This window comes from Chiloscyllium punctatum, chromosome 49, assembly GCF_047496795.1.
Source record: "Chiloscyllium punctatum isolate Juve2018m chromosome 49, sChiPun1.3, whole genome shotgun sequence".
Taxonomy (NCBI): domain Eukaryota; kingdom Metazoa; phylum Chordata; class Chondrichthyes; order Orectolobiformes; family Hemiscylliidae; genus Chiloscyllium; species Chiloscyllium punctatum.
Window position 1 is genome coordinate 61610415 of NC_092787.1, and position 19718 is coordinate 61630132.

General features: G+C 37.8%; 1 protein-coding gene across 5 annotated transcripts in view; it reads left to right on the top strand.

Moving 5' to 3' along the window:
• znf618 (zinc finger protein 618) overlaps positions 1 to 19718 on the top strand; it is a 120568-nt gene that overhangs the window by 79955 nt on the left and 20895 nt on the right. For 3 of the 5 annotated variants that reach the window (XM_072565617.1, XM_072565618.1, XM_072565620.1), the window contains 6 exons: positions 665 to 751; positions 4959 to 5036; positions 5557 to 5601; positions 15705 to 15794; positions 16357 to 16437; positions 17519 to 17608. In XM_072565617.1, coding sequence (XP_072421718.1) covers positions 665 to 751; positions 4959 to 5036; positions 5557 to 5601; positions 15705 to 15794; positions 16357 to 16437; positions 17519 to 17608 — 471 coding nt within the window. The remainder of the gene's footprint in view (positions 1 to 664; positions 752 to 4958; positions 5037 to 5556; positions 5602 to 15704; positions 15795 to 16356; positions 16438 to 17518; positions 17609 to 19718) is intronic. The other 2 variants (XM_072565619.1, XM_072565621.1) reach the window with 1 other exon arrangement.

The window sequence follows — 19718 nt, forward strand, 5'->3', positions numbered from 1 at the left end:
AAAAATAATATCTGCAGCGATAATGGAGACACCTTGATTCGACCCATGGAGTGCAGACCTCAAGGAAATATATATTTCAGGATTATGTCTTTTTATATCTTGTCATACAGTCTCAAACAATCCAGCTCAACCAAGTTGGTCTTCTCTCTTTATAATGTTAGCTTCAATTTGGAACCTTAATTTTGGACTTAGCTATATTACACTTAGAATTAACATAAACCTCACTTCCAAAGGTTCCTTTGTTGTAAGAGTGTGAATTCACCGTGTCTCATTATATACCAGATCTAAAATTTATTTCTGTTAATTCCTTCTATTATTCTTTTGGGAAATGACTTAATATGATGTGTAAATATCAAGGAGTGTGAGAATTTTAAGGACGGTTTAGAAAATGGTCACAAAGGCAAACATATGATTTGTTTTCTCGATAGTTGCGAAGGTGGGGCTTTCCCTTCGATGAGGAAATGTTGTCCTTTGCCATCCCTGACCCCACTCCCTGGCTGTACATATTCAAATTTTAGCAGGGTTGATTAGATAGTAAACAAACATGAGTCCTTGTTGATTATTTGCATTAGTTCTCTTATCATTTTAGTTTGGAATTATTTCAGAACACACTACAATATTCAATCAAATCTCATACACTAATTTCTTTATTACTTCTCAACAGACTTTGATGGGCAGCCTGGCACACCAATCCAAATGAATGACAGAGAAGAGAATATGGAGTGGAAACCACAACAGCAGGCTTCACTAAGTGAGTGAAAATAATTACAAGTTTATAATTGCAACCAAAAGAAAAATACTGTTCATTGTTTAACTTGGTTGGGATGTGTGAAAGTAAAGGAACTTGGGGGGAAAATGTCCACAGAATTCACATTGTTTAGCATTAATCTTTTTGATTTTTCCACAATTTGGTGCCCAGTTTACTCTGCAATTTTAAAAACTTTATTAAGCAATCATTTTGTATTTCCTTTGGTGGGCCCCATATAACAGAGGACTGTAAGAATGGTCCTGACATTATACTGTTTTCTTGGTGAGATTTTTATTGTGTAGGGAGTAGTCTTAATTGTCAGTTCCAGTAGCACGTGTACTGAGTAACTATGTAGCCTATTGATTCTACAAATAAGTAGAAAAATGATGTAGAGCAGAAACATTGCCAAAATATAGCAGCTGTTGCTTTTTATCACAGTATTTTACTGAAATCTATGTTTTTCAAGTACAAATATGATTAAATTGCAGCTCATAGCTGTAATTCACATTAATAGTTTCCTTAAGTGAGTACTCTTGGCATCAATCTATTATTGAATAGTATTGAGCTTTACCTTTTTTTTAAACTGACGAAGATTTGCTTTTATACATCACTTTGTTTTGCAGAGAAATGTTTCCTGTAATTAATTTTGAAGTACATTGGAGTGTAGCAAGATTTTTTCTTTCTTTTCGTTTCTTTTCGTTTCTTTCTTTCCAAAACCACCTCCCTGCCTCCCCACAATTTAATGAATTGATTTCAACTGCCTGGTGGTAGGCAGGATTTTAGTTTGATCTCCTCTAAGTTTGTCTTTGCAGGTAGCTGGAGTGAACCCAATCAGGTTTTCTGCTTCACATTGCTCAGGATCATTTCCTCTTTGTTTTGTCGGGATTATAAATGTGTGTCGACCTCCGATCTGGGCCATTATTGCAATTTATGATCAATGTATTATTTTGTGATATTGGTTTCATGTGAGGGTTGCACAATACAGCCACACTTAAGAATTTATTTACTGCTCATGCTCGAAATTAAGTATGCCTCCATGTAAAGTTGTGCTGTAACCTTGAGAAATAATGAATAAACTACCTGCACAAAACAGTGCATGTTCACTAAGCACAGAGCAAAATTGGCTATCGAGATTTTGGAAGAGTCTGTTGCACTGTCAGTCATTCTAGACAAAGAATGCAGCTCAAAGGTGAGATCTCAAAGGGAACATATTTTAGGTATGTTTCAAAAATTAGTTGGATTGATCAATTGCTGTTTATATTGAAAGTAACGAATAAGATTTTTTAAAGCCGCAAGTTGCTTCTAAACAGCATGCTTTGACGTATTCAAGTCCTGAATTATTTCAGCAATATCTTATTCATACCTGCATTATGAAATATCTTTGCTGCATCTTGACTATTCCAAAGGTAACAAGCAGCATGGATCATATCATGTCACATTGACAGTTTTTTGTTATTCTTTTCTTTGAAAAAAATTGACGAAATAATGCAGTAACTGTGTTGTGAAGAATCATTTGAATTTTGTCTGTTTCAGGCAAAGATTTTTAGTGCTATTATTCTCCAGCACAGTATTTTGGTCTGAAAGAACTTAATTACAGTATGACGATCAATAGTTAACCCTATGAGTACTGAGTATCCTTTGTCACTTTCTAAACATCTTTGCTCCAAAATTGTATATTTATCCAATTGCTGAAGAATCTTTATTAGAAACAATCTTGAAGCATAAACCATTTCAGAATAAAGAACTAATATGTTTTTATATTTGGTGCAGAAATGCTGGTATATTCCTCATAGGTCGGGCATACGTATTCTTGAGAAATGAACAGCTGCAGCAGGGGTTGCTTTGATCCAGTGACCACTAATTCACAATTAGGAGCACATTACAATAGAGAAATTAAAGTCCTCTCTGCAGGCTTTTAATGATTTGTTTAGTAATAAGGAAGGAATGAACAATACCTGACATTTTAGGAAGGGGTTCAGTTTTAATAATTGTCACTTTGTGCACTAATTAGTTTTATAATTTCGCATATTATAATTAAGGATCAGTTTTCTCAGGCATAGCACTAACTAAGGGTTTTAACTAAATTGAAGAAATTTGTTTATCTGATTCCTATGTTCATAGTTACTGTGATAATAAAATCATCTTCGGAGAAAGTTAAGATGTGGTTTAGCGTAAAACTCATTATCCTCTTACAAAAGAAGGAAACAAACTTAAATAGATCCTAGTAGAGTGGAAGAAAGAGTAAAACAATAAGAAAATATGACGTAATGTGCCTAAAAACAAAGCATACTGATGTGATCATTACAACAGATGATGGAATGAAGCTTATTAGGAGAAATGTAAACTAAATGAGAGAGCCCAAAGTAGGTCCATTCTGAAATAGAAACTAGACAAACCAGGTGAGATTTAACAGCACAAATCATGGTCCAGCACCAAATATGCAAATTCCATTGTCAAAAATATGCTAAGACAAAAGGTCCAAATTCTCTTTCCCAATCTTATTTGATCTCCCCACTGTGGAGGAACCTGCACTTGGAAATTTGTGTACTACATTTGAGACCGTACTTGAATTAGAAGATATATTTTCAATCTTAGTACACTGTTCTTGCTGTTTATTGTGCAGTGACCTGCTCACTTGAGAAGACTGAGTATCGATTTAAATAATCATTTACCAAATGCTTCCATTTGACCTGCACATTTAATCCTGAGCTGTCAGCTCCTTGTCACTTGAATTCTCAGCCTTGCTCCCATTCTGACCTTTTTATTTTTGGCCTACTGCACTGTTCAGTGCAAGCTCAAGGAATAACTTTATAACCCTCTGAACTTCACATCAATTTTAATAATTTCAAACATTATCCATACCTGATATAGCTAGCTGCCTCCACATAAACTTTGTAAGATGGGTATGTTGAGGAAGATGAGAAATAGTGGAGCTTGAATTCCATTTCTTCTTTTTGAGTTGTTCAATCTTGCTATTTTGACAGCTTTCCTTCCCTATAGTCATTTTTCTTCCTCTCTAATATCTCCTATTGCTGTAGCTGGTCATATGCTATTTGTCTTTGCTACTAATTCCTTTTATTGCACTTCATGTCATTATCCATTGTGAGAATTATCTCAGGCATCCAAATGTCTGATGGTTAATCCACCTATGTTTCTCGTTTTTGTTATCTTTTGTCCATTTCCAGCATTTGTTTTTGCTACTGCTTTATACTCCAGTGAAGACCTATTTCTTTCTTGTTATTAGATGCCAATTTTATCGAATGCATTTTGGTGAAGTTAAAAATGGCTTTTAAAACTCTCTAATGACAGGACCATGTACAAATAGTTTTATGTTTTTAAAAAACCATTTGGTTGAGGTTGAAAAAGAAACTATCTCCCCAATCCTCATTGTGCAAAACAGCATTTGGCAGTGAATTGCACTGCTCATATCTACTGATTTGGCATGCATTTTTACTGCAGCATTGAGCTGTGTCTGCAGCTGTAATACATATTTTGTTTTAGCGAGTTTTGAGAAGATTTGTAGCTCAGGTTGAGGTTCTGGGTATAGGTTTGCTCACTGAGCTGGGAGGTTCATTTCCAGGCATTTCGTCACCCTACTAGGTAACATCTTCATTGGGCGTCTGGCGAAACAGTGTACATGATTCCTGCTTTCTATTTATATATTTGAGTTTCTTTGGGTTTGGTGATGTCATTTCCAGTTCTCCTTCTCACTGGGTGGTAGGTGGGGTGGATGACCATCTACCACTCCCTGAGAAAAAACAGGAAATGGCATCACCACAGGAAATGGCATCATCAACCCAAAGAAACCCAAACATATAAATAGAAAGCAGGAATCATGTACACTGCTTCACCGGAGGCCCATTGAAGATGTTACCTAGTAGGATGATGAAACATCTGGAAAGAACCTCCCAGCTCAGCAAGCAAACCTACATCCAGAATATATTTCGTTTTTCTGTTCATCACTTTGGTACTGTTGAATTTGTTTATAATGGAAAAGGAAAAATTGTACTCCAAGCTCTAGAGGGTCACTGGTATGTTGTTTAAGACTCACATAAGGTAATTCATGAAGTTAGTGGCTGGTATTTTTCAAATTAAATGAAAATCTTACTACTTGGCCTTTTTTATTTAGGAAATATTTTAAAAATCATATCTTTCTGCACCTGAATAGTGAACAGCCACTGCATATATTCTGACTCCTTCTTTGTTTCAGGGGCCTATATATGCGGTGCCTGTGGGAAGAAGTACAAGTACTACAGCTGTTTCCGGGCACATGTGAGAGCACACCTAGGTACATGTTTATTTTTTTTTCAAGCATTTATTGATTTTAACCCTTTGAGTAGTGACATGTTTCCTTACAACCTTCCAAATGTGCACATCCAATACTTTGTCATCTAACATCTCAAGCTTTGGCATTCAAATCCTAAATGCTTTATACTAGAATTAGATGAATCTATGGAACCTGACAGCATTTCTTCATTTGCACTGTTTATTAAATAAAATTAAAATGTTAAATCTATTGCTCATTTTGAAGCAAAACTGCTCCTCTCGTACTCAAAGGGTTAACTACGGTAATAGTGTAGCTTTAATGTCCATCAGACTATGTCAACATGGCATACTGCAAGACATTTAGACATTTAGTGTTCTGTTGTAAATGTACTGCATATAAGTGCCTGTTTCTCAGTACATGCATTACCTTTCACATGTTTGTGAATATTGTTTGGTGTAATAAATAATTGAGCATATTACTTACGGACAGTTTGAATTTTAGATTTTCAAATATTTCCTCTTCTAAAATTTCCTTTTCACAGAAAATGAAACTTCCTCTGCATCTGCTGAGAGCTCCCCACAAGCAAGTAAGTACTCCAAGAACCATATCTTCTTTGCTTATGGACTGAAGAGTCTATTTCCGTGTTATATGACTCTTATGTTGATTTGTCTCTACCGTTTAAACATGACTAGCTGATTGTATGGGAGGGCGGAGATAACTGTATTGTCAGCTCCAGTAGTATAGAGGAAGCTTGATTATCTGAATGAGATGGACGAGTCGTATTTCGTTCGGATAATTGATTATTCAGTTAATTGAATCAAGGATTCTCCTATGGGGCTTGGTTTTCTGAAGGTTCCTTTTCCCTCACTCTCCCTGCCTTGCTCCCTCTCTCTGTCTTCAGTTTGTGAGCAGACACGCACTTGTATGTACGAGATTTGCAGCATTGCTGAGGCCTCTCCCCCCACCCCTCCCTCCTCTGGGACACCAAACGCAAGCCTGCTGCTGCCTTTTGGACCGCGGCGGGCGGGGGAGGGGTGGGGGTGGGGGGGTCTCAAAATAGCACACAAACACACATGCAGCCACACACACAATTTTTTACTGCAACTTTTTGACAAGTTCCACCTTTCCCCTGTACAGGACAGTGTTGGAGAAATAACTAGGGAAGCAGGGTTTAGGGTACACCCCTTTGTAGAACTCCAGGGAAAGTGTTGGGGGGGGGTGGGGGAGAGGGAGGTTGTGGGCAGACGGTCAGTCCTTTGGAGAGGGTGGCTGGCCTCTCGTCGATGTTCAGGACTCTTCTCCGCAGCATTTCAGTAAGCCGAGTTCATTTTTTAATCGTTGTAAACAAAAGACGTAATCGGTGTTGAAAACACCTCTTTGATGTAATGTTTCTATGGGGACCTTGAGATCTTCTTCGGATAATCCAACATTCGGATGGTTGAGGTTCCTATGTATATAAGGTCAGCACAGTTGGGTGTTAGGCTTAAGCATTGGATATGAGCTTAAAATAGAACTTGATCAACCAGATATTAATATAGCTCCAGTAAGCTTTGAAGGATATCACGAAAGTGGGAAGATAGCACAAAGGACAAACCATTTCAGCAAATAATAGGACTGAAAGCAAGGAAAAGCCATGTATTTCTCAAAAGAAATATGTACATATGTGCAGGTCATTCAACCAAAATCGTTTGTGTTGGGTTAACCCTCCACAAACAAATAGTTCTAATTACATTTGCCAACTCTGCTTTTACATCCTTTCAACTGTTTTTCCTCAATCCATCTATCCAGTTCAGTGATAAATGATGTAGTTTCAAATTCAACCACTAAGGCTGGAAATGAAGTCCTGTTTCTCCTTTGAAATCTCTAATTTTAATCTTGTCAGGCCTCCTATTTTAGAGCCTTAAGTTACTGAAAACAGTCTGCTTCTGTCTACTATCTAATCCTTTAGATTTAACCACCTTTACATCACGCTAATTTAGATGTGAATTTCGGAGGTAACTTTGCAGATGACACCAAAATAGTTGGCACAGTGGACAGCGAAGAAGGCTACCTCAGTATAACAGGGGACCTTGATCAGATGGGCCAATGCGCTCAGGAGTTTAATTAAGATAAATGTGAAGTGCTACATTTTGGTACGGTAAATCAGGGCAGGAATTATACACTTAAATGGTAAGGTTGTAGGGAATGTTGCTGAACAGAGACTTTGGAGTGCAAGTGGAGTTGCAGGTGGACAGGATAGTGCAGAAGGCATTTAGTATGCTTGCCTTAATTGGTCAGTGCATTGAGTATAGGAGTTGGGATTCATGTTGCGGTTGTACAGAATATTAGTTTGGCCATTTTTGGAGTAGTGTTCAATTTTGCTCTCCCTGCTTTAGGAAAAATCCTGGTCTTTTTCCAGGGTAAGGGAGTCCAAAACCAGGGGCCAGAGTTTTAATGTAAGAAGGGAAAGATTTAAAAGGAACTTAAGGGGAACTTTTTCACACAGGGGGTGGTGCATGTATGGAATGAGCTACCAGGGGAGGTGGTGGAGGCTGGTACAATTACAACATGTAAAATGCATCTGGATGGGTATATGAATAGGAAGGATTTAGAGGGATATGGGCCAAATGCTGACAAATGGGACTTCATTAATTTAGGATATCTGGTCGGCATAGAGAAGTTGGACCAAAGGGTGTGTTTTGAGCTGTACATTTCTATGGCTTTCAATTTGCAATGTTCAAATAATTTAGTCATAATTTTCAAAAGATTAGTTTTGAATTTGTTTTTCCTCTTACCAGTCAATATCTTGGTGAATGTGTGTTGTGTCCTCAATATTCTTCCTACCATGTGAATCACATACTGCATTTAGAGCTTGTTATGACTCCATATATCTAGCTTTGGTGATGAAAGTGTTAAACTCGTGTTACCTTTTTTAACAGCTTTACTAACCCTATGTGCTGCCATTATTGTCTAGTGGATCTTTATCCCCAAAGCATCAAATTTATCTTTATTTATTATTATTATTTTTCCAAAATGTATCACATGATATTTGTACATTTGAAATGCACTTTAAACCTCTTCACCATTTGCTCCATGCCCTTGGCTTATTATTCCTTTTCTAAAGAATGAATTGTGCCTTCTATTTGCTATCATCTACAGATTTTGCCAAAACTCCCTGTACATAAAATTTGATAGCCACAGTGAACTGAACTGAATCCTGTGGGATGTTGGTTTCCACTTCAACCACAATGGAAAAACTGCTTTTGACACTGGAATCTGTTTTCTCCCTTTTCTTTTTTAGCCAATTTTTAACATCATTTACTATCTATGTCATTTCGCATAACACAAGACGTGAAAAAGGAAGGTCGAGTAAATCAGCAGTAAAATTAAATGAAGAAATTGGTCCTATGAAAACTTTGAGGGCATTAAAATCTGCAAGCTAAAAATAAACATTATTTCCCCCAGTTGTTTTCTTAGCAGAAGTACATTTGGCTGATTTCCCTTCACTTAAAGATTTCTGCTTTTCTTTACACTTACTCAATCTCCAGTGAGCTTGCACACTGGATTGGTCAGAACCAAATGGATTCTCCGAGTGAAGGGGTTTTAAGTGTTCCAGATGTTTGGATCACAATGTATCAATGTGATTTTTGTCTCTGTTTTGATATGTAACAGTCTTATCTTAAAGTATAATCTGTTATAAATTCCTTTCTGTTACTACACTCGCTCATTAAATGGTGACGTGGTTATAGGATGGAAGACTTACATACAACAGACAAACTTAAATTTACTGCTTTCATTTTCAACACCAACATAGGAAGTTAGAATGCAAAACACTAGCTGCAAGGGAGAGTGGAAGGGAGGGGAGGGAAAGAGGCTGCTAGGTGTGTTGAGTGGAGAGAAAGAGACTGAAAATGAGTGCTCAGACACTCCCAAACCAGGAAAACTTAAAATCCTTGATGTAATGAAAACTTGATAATGAAATCTATAGCTTAATGCTGCATTTGTTTAACAACTGCTGCATGGTGGGAAATGTAGTGCATTATTCTATTGTAATGAACACTCTGTTATTAAATGTAAATCTTGGAGTTGAGATCCGGGATGTAGTAAAGAGGGTAGTGACTGCTTGGTTAAAATGTTCCGACTTTGTGCATATATGATGGCAATGCATTATGACCGTACCAATCTATGGAAGGTACATTTAATATGTTGGCTTTTTGTACATATGTCAGCTACCACGGGAAATACATCTTTGCTTGTTTAATTGTGCTCTAATTTGAATACTATGGTACCTAGGATATTAATGCTTTCCTTGTATGTTGTTCATTTAGGTTGATGGAGGTTTGGTAATTCCTGAGGATATTGAAGAATTCTATGAATTCTCCTCCTGTATGAGTAGGGGTGGACAGGGGATATAATTGATTTGTGCAAGGATTTTTTGAATTCACAGAATAAACTATATGTTGTTGTGGTTCTGTTCGCCGAGCTGGGAATTTGTCAGCTTGGTGAATAGAACCACAACAATGAGCACCCGAGCTACAAATCTTCTCCCAAACTATAAACTATATTCTCTGGATGTAGGTTTGCTCGCTGAGCTGGAAGGTTAATTTTTATGTTTCGTCACCATATTAGGGTAACCTCTTCAGTAGCCTCCGGACGAAGCACTGCTGTGTTTCCTGCTTTCTATTTATATGTTTGGGTTTCCTTGGCTTGGTGATGTCATTTCCTGTGGTGACATCATTTCCTATGGTGATGTCATTGCCAGTTACTTTTCTTGGGGGTGGTAAATGGGATCCAAGTCATTGTGTTTGTTGATAGGGTTCCAGTTGGAATACCATGCTTCTAGGAATTCTCGTGCATGTCTCTTCGGCTTGTCCTAGGATGGATGTGTTGTCCCAGTCGAAGTGGTGTCCTTCCTTATCTGTATGTAAGGATACTAGTGAGAGAGGGTCATGTCGTTTTGTGGCTAGTTGATGTTCATGTATCCTGGACATCCAGGAAAACAACACATACAGACCAAATATTGAACTAGAGAAACAATCACCCCAACTTCCACAAACAAAGCTGCGTCAGAACATTATTTCAACGGGCCACCACACACTGCAGCACAGAGGAACTACGCAGAGCAGAGGAAAATCACCTATACAGTATATTCAAAAAGAATGGGTACCCAATGAACACAGTCCGCCGATTTCTCAGCAACAAACTCAAACAAGCAGACAAAAACGTGTCCCGGAAATCCTAGCCACTCTCCCCTACATCAGACATTTCAGAAATGACTGCCAGACTACTCAGACCCATTGGCATCATGGTAGCCAACAACCCCACTAACACACTAAAACAGCAGCTAATAAACTTGAAAGACCCTACACAGACAATGAGCAAACCTAACATCATTTACAAAATACCATGCAAGGACTGTAACAAACACTACATTGGACAAACAGGCAGAAAACTAGCCACCAGGATACATGAACACCAACTAGCCACAAAAAGACATGACCCTCTTTCACTAGTATCCTCACATATGGATGAGGAAGGACAACACATCTATCCTAGGACAAGCTGAACAGAGACATGCACGAGAATTCATAGAAGCATGGCATTCCAACCGGAACACATTGACTTGGATCCCATTTACCACCCTCGAGAAAAAGGACATTACATCAAGCCAAGGAAACCCGAACATATAAATAGAAAGCAGGAAACACCAGCAGTGCTTCATCCGGAGGCTCACTGAAGATGTTACCTAGTAGCTCAGCGAGCAAACCTATATCCAGAACCTCAACCAAGATACAAATCTTCTCAAAACTCGCTAAAACTATATTCTGAATGGACACTGCCCAATAATCAACAGTCAGGGAACACTTCAGCGGTCCAGGACATTTGACCTCTGACCTCTGACCTTTGGGTGACTGTCCTCCAGGGCGGACTTCGGGACAGTCAATGACAAAGTTGCTGAGCAGAGGCTGATAGCCAAGTTCAGTACCCATGGGGAAGGCCTTGGGTTCATGTCACGTTACAGGTGACCCCATTGCAACAGACACACGTGCGCACGCTCTCCTACAGACCCACACACTCATGCAGACTCTCTCATATGCTCACATGTACACTCCCATACTTGCACATGCACCCTCGAACAGACTTATACCCCTTTACACTCGCACACATACACACACTCTCTCACAGACACTCATAACCCCTGCCCCCACCCACATGCACGCGCGCGTGCACACACAAACAGCCACATGCGCACAAGTTTGTGGGGTGAATTTGTACTTGCAGAATTACATTTTGCTTTGCTCAAAAATTGCATGAATCCATGTAAGGTTCTGTAAATCCATTTTTTAGGTTAGAATCAGTCTGACCATTGGGGCACAGATAGTCTCTCACAGGGCAGCTCAGACCTTAAATACATTATCTGGGCCGACATGACACCGATTGTTAAAGTTCACTTGAGATTGTAAATCACACAACATTTAAAAGTTCCATATGAAAGAACTGAAACCAACATCTTTATTCTAAAAGATGAGAGATTTAACAATCAATCCAGGTCTTTTTCAATATATAATTTCAGTTATATCACACTGTAAACTTTTGTGATAAATTCTGGGTCTTACAATCTTATACTCCACAACCACCTGATGAAGGAGCAGTGCTCCGAAAGCTAGTGTTCCAAATAAACCGGTTGGACTATAACCTGATGTGTGATTTTTAACTTTGTACATCCTTGTCCGACATCGGCATCTCCAAGTCATAAACTATTCATGATATTATTGCTCTTCTCCAGTTCTATATCATGTGCTACCTGTAATAGCTCCTTGTCATATTTGTGCTTTTTATTTCTTTTCCTGTAACTGATTTCAAACTGTGGGGGCAGGTGGAAGAATGTTGTCTTGTTTTGAAATGTACGGTCTTCCTAGCTAATTGTGATTTAATAATCCTGCATGTTGCTCACATGACATTATTAATTTAAAAATTGACAATTCTGCATTGATGTGGAAATGCTAAGCGTTTGCAAATATATTGAAACTGCAGATCATATGATTTGTGCTTTTGTGCATGTGATGATTAAACATTCGGCCTTGGATTTATAATTGAGGGATACATGCCACATTAGTAAAGTTTCTGACAGCAGTAATTAAGCACAGTATGGAAGAGCACTGAGTTTAATTCTTGAAAGAAGGACGGAGTTTACTTTCTTCTTGTCACTGAGCCAGATGACAAGAAGAAAATAAACCAGATTAAGGTATCTTCATTTGAAAGCCATGATGTGGAGGTGCCGGTGCTGGATTGGGTTGTGCCAAGTTAAAAATCTCTCAGCACAGGGTACAGTCCAACTGGTTACCTGATGAAGGAGCAGCGCTCTGAAAGCTAGTACTTTGAAATAAACCTGTTGGGCTATAATCTGGTGTTGTGTGATTATTAACTTCGTTTGAAAGAGAATAGTTTTATTAACATACTTTGGCAACAATAAACAGGTATTATTTTAAGTCCTTGCTTGTAAACTGAGTTTCCCCAAGTAGAAAATTCTTGGTAGTAAATTTAATCTCTCGTTTTTTTTAAGAAGTCAAATATATGATTTTCTAATGGAGCCAAGTGGAATTTATCCCTCTTCCCTTCTCTGCGTTATTTGCAAACAACATATTCTGTACCATGGCAAACTTTCTATGATGCAAGGAAAAATAAAAATGTCATCACCAAGAATTAATGCAAATGAAATCAAATGCTGAGGTGTGAATGATAATTCAATTAATTTTGGATAAGATCTAACTAAAGAGTTCTTGTTAAATAACAGGACTGTCATGTTAGTAGCATTATTCAAAATGCACTGTTCATTTGTTCAATTAAAATGCTGCAGTTCTATTTTTATAATCCTGCTGATTCATTTTGTCTATTTCTTGATGTCTATTATTGGCAATTTCTTAATCATTTATTTCACAGTTGGAAAGATTGCCTTTCCATTTGGAAATCATAACAGTATTGTGCCTTTTAAGGCACCCAGACAAGCAGTTTCATCTTTTCCAGCCCACTTTTCCATTATCATTTTTGAATCTCTCTTTTCTCCTTTCCCCTTGAAATGCTGACTCTCCAGTTGTTGCTTCCACCTGGAAACAAATCTTGAACATTTTAATTTTAACATAAAAGCAAAATACTGCAGAAGCTGGAAAATAGAAATAAAAACAGCAGAGACTGGAAACACTCGTCACCTATAGAGAGGGAAACAATGATGCAAGGTCGTCAAGCTAATATGTTATGTTTGATTTGTTACTTGCAAAATTACATTTTATTTTTGCTCAAAAACAGCATGAATCCATGTAAGATTCCATAAATCCCTTTTTTACATTAGAATCTGTCTGAACATTGGAGCACAGGCAGCCTCACACAGGGCACCCCCTCACACCTTCAATACATTTTTTAGGCCAACATGGCACCTATTGTTAAAGTTCACTTGAGAATGTAATTTTAAGAAAACTCTGGAGTTTACATATGAAAGAACTGAAACCAACATGCCCATTCTAAAAGATGAAAGACTTGACAAACCGTCCAAGCCTTTTTTGATATATAATTTCAGTTGCCTCACGCTGTAAAACCTTTTTCTCTAAATCCTATAATCATATACTCCTCAACTACCTGATGAAGGAATAGTGCTTCCAAATAAACCTGTTGGACCTGGTGTTGTGATTTTTGACTTTGTCAAAGGCCTTTGTAAGGTCAAAGAAGGCCATGTACATGGATAGATTATTTTCTCTGCATTTCTTCTGCATCTGTTGTGCAGTGAAAACTTAGAGAACCAGCGGGAAATTTTTCAACCTCCACTGCCTTCAAGCTAAAAGGAAAGTCACCCAAACTAACCTCATCAAGCTGCAGTATGCAGATGATGTCTGTATATGTGCAATTTCAGAATGTACTCCAGATCATCATCATCACCTTTTAGGGAGGCATATGAGAGTGTGGGTCTCTCACTGATCACCCACAAGATGAAGGTCCTCCACCAATCTGGCCTGGCATTATGGACTGAACCCCTGATCATCAAGGTCCACAGGAGGCCTTGGAGAACATTGACTGCTTCCACATACTTCAGGAGAGTCCTATTGGCCAAAGAGTGTCTGGGAACAACAACATCAGGCCCGACACCAATATCATGGCTTACAAAGATGTGGTGGTTTCTGCCCTCCTATACATTTGAGATGTGGATTATCTACATGGATGGACTAGTATACCAATGTTGCCTGCGCAAAATCCTGCGAATCTGTTGGGGAGAAAGATGCACCAATATCAGCGTCCACGGCCAGGCCAACATCCCCAACATCGAGGCACTGACCACCCTTAATTGGCTACAATGGGCTGGGCATATCCTCCCATGATCAGCACGAGATTCCCCAAGCAGGTGCTGTACTACCAGCTTTGAAACAGCCGGCAAGGCCTACTGGACAGAAGAAGTGCTTCAGTGATCTCCTCAAGGCCTCACTAGCGAAGGGCAGCATTCCCAACAGACTCTTGGCAATCACTGGCCCAAAACTATCCACAGTGGAAGAAGAGCATCCGGGAACGTGTTGAGCATCTTGAGACTTGTTGAGGGGAAGAAGCAGAAGCCAAGCAAAAGGAATGTGCTGCCACACCAATGTCCCACCCACCCTTCCTGCGGCCATTGTCTGTCCCAAGTATAACAGAGCCTGTGGAAGCTGCACCAGTCCGTACCTTCAGCTACGGACTCCCCCGAGAATGGAAGCAAATTATCCTCATCTGCTAGGGACCGTTGATGATGATTCTATCTTCTGGAATGGAAGATTAATTTTCTGTGTGCTGTCGCTTGCAAACCAAGAGCTAACTACGTCATTTGCTTAGTTTTCCTTACACACATTTTATATCGTGCATGCTAAGTTGGATTGAGTTTGCATTTTTTTGCAGATTACCCAGCAAACAAAATAAAATTAATCTATAGGATAAAGGTATGAAGTAGACAGGGTTTTTCCTTCAGCATGTGATTTGAACTGCGTGCATTCCAATTACTGTCTGGCTGTTTTGGCATTAATTGAAGTTCAGTTTATGCAATTCCACTGAACTGGAAGTAACAAAATAAGTTTTCAGGCTTTTTCAGAGCTGCTTTTAGTTATTTTCACATTCTGCCATCATAAATGTTTTGTGTTTGTGAGTATAATTTCTTAAATTTGAGATCTCTGAGTAATGTCAGTTGAATGAGGGATTTTCATTGTTGACTGGTCCAATGAAATTGCTAATTATGTACTGTCTGCTTCTGTATAGTCGAGCAAGTTGAATTTGGGCACTGTTGCTCTTAACCAAGAAGAGAATTAGCATTCATGATTTCTATTTGAGTTCCCGTTTATGTATTTTCTTCATCTGTTCATGGATGATTTATCAATTCTCTGCAATGACAAACACTCATTATGCATACAACTAAGTCTACGTAATGAGGATGTAATAACATTATCAAATCTTGGTTAATATGATCAAGTCTCCACAAATAATCCAATAAGATTAGTACCCCGACCTTCCTATAAAGCCGAGAATAAATGTTCAAGCAAATGTAAACAAGAAAGAGACATGCAAGTATTGCAGCAGTAGTTTCAAAACTACTTTGTGCAGTGTATTTTGAAGTGTAAGAATTCCCTAATGTTTTAGCAAAGCTTTTGGGACAGAAAATGGAAAGCAAGCCACCTTATTGACTTGTTTTCTCCTTTTGACTTACAGAGAATTTTAGATATATGTGTGACATCTGTGGCAAGAAATACAAATATTATAGCTGTTTCCAAGAACACAGGGATTTACATGCAGTAGATGGTATGTATTTGCAAAGTAGTTGTTTCACTTTGTTTTGGACTAGCACAAATGCATGTAGCTGATGATTGATGTGAAAATAAATATCAATTTCAAATTTATAGGAGATTTTCCAATTTATAAATGCCACTGAATGTTAATGTCAAAATATTTGACACTCCAAAGAAAAATGAAACAATACTGGAAATCGTAGATAAAAGCTAAAAGCTTTTTATTTCTAATTATTCACGAAGGACTTCTGTGCGTGAGAAGTGGAATGAGTTATGCACAAAATATTCAGGATGCAAGGGACAACAGTGTCATCTCTCTTCTGATTCTTAAGATAATTCTTATGATTTGTAATGTGTATTAACCTGCAGCATGAAAAGTGTTTGTAAATTTGCAGTAAGTTATGGATATTTTACTGTAATGTATACATTAGAAGGGCACATCCAGCAGTGACATTCAAGCACATTTCTCAGGTGAAATTAATTCTTATGGGGTAAGAAGGTTATTATATGAATTCATGCTATTCAATTGGCACTGTGATGTTATAAAATTAATTAAACATCTTTCTTAATTATAGATCCTTATGATCAGGCAGTTGAGACACCAGCAGAAGTGAAAACTGAACAGGTGGAGGAAACTGTCCGCAGCCCTGGCTCAAGTATGAATTTTTACTTGGAGAAAATATATACATAGTGAAAGCTTGCATTGTTCATGTGTCACAGTCCCTTCAATTTTACTAGTGCCACGTAATATCAGAACCAATTTGGGCAGAAAAATGTGTTTATATGTGTTGCTGGGAAAACAACAGGCTCATCAAAATACTAATGTGGCAGGAATTTTTGAAATTATTTTCCAAAGCATCTGTTAAAACAGATTGTTTTGGCCAATTTTTGCAGCTTGATTGGTCCATGTTTTAGACTTGATTATTGAACGCATTTTTATTTTGCTGAAAGCTTAGTTATAAAAGGTATTTTAAAATTTTGAAGCACACAAGGAATGAGCAGCTATCTAATGTTGAGCATCAAACTGGAACCTGGAGTATAAGTAAAATGATTCAGTTGAAAAATTGCAAGGGCATGTAAAACAAGGGAAAGTAAACTAATAAATCTCCCCAATTGTGCATAGATACAGTGAAAATGTAAAATTGAATTGAAAATTGGGCCCCAAATGTATTTTATTTGACCCGTTGTTACTTGCAAACTTTTATGGTTTTCAAAGGTTTCCAATGTTGAAAAATTGAACATTTTTAACAATTGCTGATACATAACCAGGTGCTGTAATTGCAGCTGTTATGATTATGAATGTAACATATTAAGTATGCAAATGTTTGTGCTAGAGCATTTTCCTATTTGTATCAATGAATTGCAAGAGGAAAGAATGCAGTGCCATGTGATTGCAGTCTGTCCACCCTCCTCACCTGTTTTCAGTTCCATTATTATTTGATAAAGAAGCGCAGCGTCTTTAGTCAGAAACTATATCGGGCTTAGTAAAGATTTATTAACCCAAGTACTCCAGGAAAAGAGATTCTTAACTGTTTTTCCCCCTCCAATGAGAAAGTGATGCATTTTTAATTTTCCGTCCAGGATTGTTAAAGTAAAAATGTCCACTAAATCATTATTACATCACTTGTTATATCTGGATTGTAATATTTTTCTGTTGTTTATCATTCTTGAGTTTCCTGCTAAAATGAGAAATGAGAGCTGGCTGTTGATTCTCATTTATTTTATTTAACTGTCCAGAAACAGGTAGCTACATCTGTGAATACTGTGGCAAGCGATACAAGTATTACACTCCTTACCAGGAACACGTGGCTTTGCATGCATCTTCTGGTATGTATTACATTCAAATCTAAATTTGTTCTTGCAATAAGTAACAGACTGTAGGGTCATAAATCGGACTGAAGATTTCAGTGAACTAAATAACCTTTCCAAACATTTACGAATTTACATGTACATTTTATTCATTCATGCAACATGGGTATTACAAGTAAGCCCAGCATTTATTACCCAATCTTAATTGCCCTTATGAAATCGGTGATTTGTCAATTTGGACCATTAGAGTTTGTGTGGTCAGGGTATTCTATAAAGAGAATGTATTTTTATTTATGTGGACTGAAAGAAAAGAGAATTATTTTAAGATTTTTAAGGGTTTTTTGCTACATGTTTTGAAAAGCAAATAGTCTAATTCGTGTGACAAGAAGATAAAAGCCTGTTTGAGCCAGCAATAATTAAAGTTTTGAGTTGTAGGTGAAGCAGAGCTGAGAGATTCTGTATGTAGAGGCAATCAGGTGACACCAATAAGTTGATTGGTATCTGGACTAGTGACCAGTTAACGGAGACAAAGATCTTTTTGCTTTCTGGCAAGAGATTAGTTCTCAGATTGAGCAACGTGAGCTGGAAACAAGTTGCAGAAACAAAGAAAAGAATATGCAGATCATCTTCCAGCCTGGAAACTGCTTGTTCTCTGCCATCAAAAGTTCTGTTCAAAGCTGAAGAAAATTAGGTGTGACTTATGAATTGATCAATTTTCCAAGTGCAAGCACCCCAAGATATCTGAGCAATAGGATGTCTGGCCAGCCAAAGAAGAATCATCTCAACATCTGAATCCAGAAGCAAAGATCACTAAACTGACTTTCTACCTCTGCCAATAATCTATTTTCCCTATTTCTCTGTTGATGGATGTCAGGTTTTGGTTATTATTGTTATATGCCAGTGGTTTATATCTGTTTCCTGTAGCCATAGTCTAATTACCTGTAATAAATAATTCTTGTTTAGTACAGAAACCGGTCGGTGCTTTCTATCAACCTTGGTCTGAAAGTCAGGTATTTTGGAATGCTGTGCATACTTTTATGATTTGTTACAACTCTGGGAGTATTAAGGCTTGATTTACAGCAGACGATCTCCAGTACCAGTTCTCATAGTGATGTTAGAGAAACCATTTTGACACCGAGGATTGGAAAGTCTGTGTCTAAGTGGTGTTCCCACATGCCTGCTGCTCTTGCCTATCTTTTTGATGGAGATGGTGGATTGGAAGATGTTGTCAAGTAAATGTTTGACAGGTTGCTGCAATCTGTATTATAAATGGTGCGTAATTTCACTTTGGTACTGCTGTTGTAATCACAGTACTAATGTGGCTAGTTTCATTTTAAATTTAAGGTCCGTGGAGACCCTCAGCTTTAAAGTGAAAGATTCAGTGATAGTAATGCTATTAAATATCAAGGGGAAATGGTTAAACTCTCTCTTGTTGGAGATGGTAACTGCCCACTTTTTACATAAATGTTACTTGCCACTTGTTAGCCCAAGCCTGAATATTGTCCAGGCTTTACTGCATTCAGGCACAGACTGAAGCTGAACACCACAATAATCAGGGAACAAAACTATTCTGGTCTAATGGTGGAGGGAAGATAGTTTTTTTAAAAACCTGTTGGACAAGATTTCACATTTTATAACTTACTGTCATAATAAAACCAATATCATATTAATATAGTTTCTACTAAATTAAACCTAAAAGTTAAATTTCAAATGGCTAATGCAACAAACTGGCAATCCCCTTCATACATAGGCAGCACATTCGACTATTAAGTCTTTCAAACGTGTGTCGTCTTCAAGCAGAGCTCAGCTTCTATAAGTACAAAGACTGTAACTGCCTGACCATTTCTCTGGCAGCCACTCCCAATAACTCCTTATCCCATGGTCACAGTCTTCACCAAAACGGCTAGTCCCTTCAAAATAATTGAAACACAGGAATAATTTCACTTTTCTCATTCCTAATCCCAGATTCAGCCTTTAGGTTTCCTTATTTAAACTTCCTACAATCAAGTCTGAGCAATCTACCTATAATGAACTGTTACTGAAATCTAGACTTTAACAGTACTGTTTTCTTCTTGGTTACAAAGATTGCAAACGCTTCTGTCTTTTGCATGCACATGCTGGGCTTCAG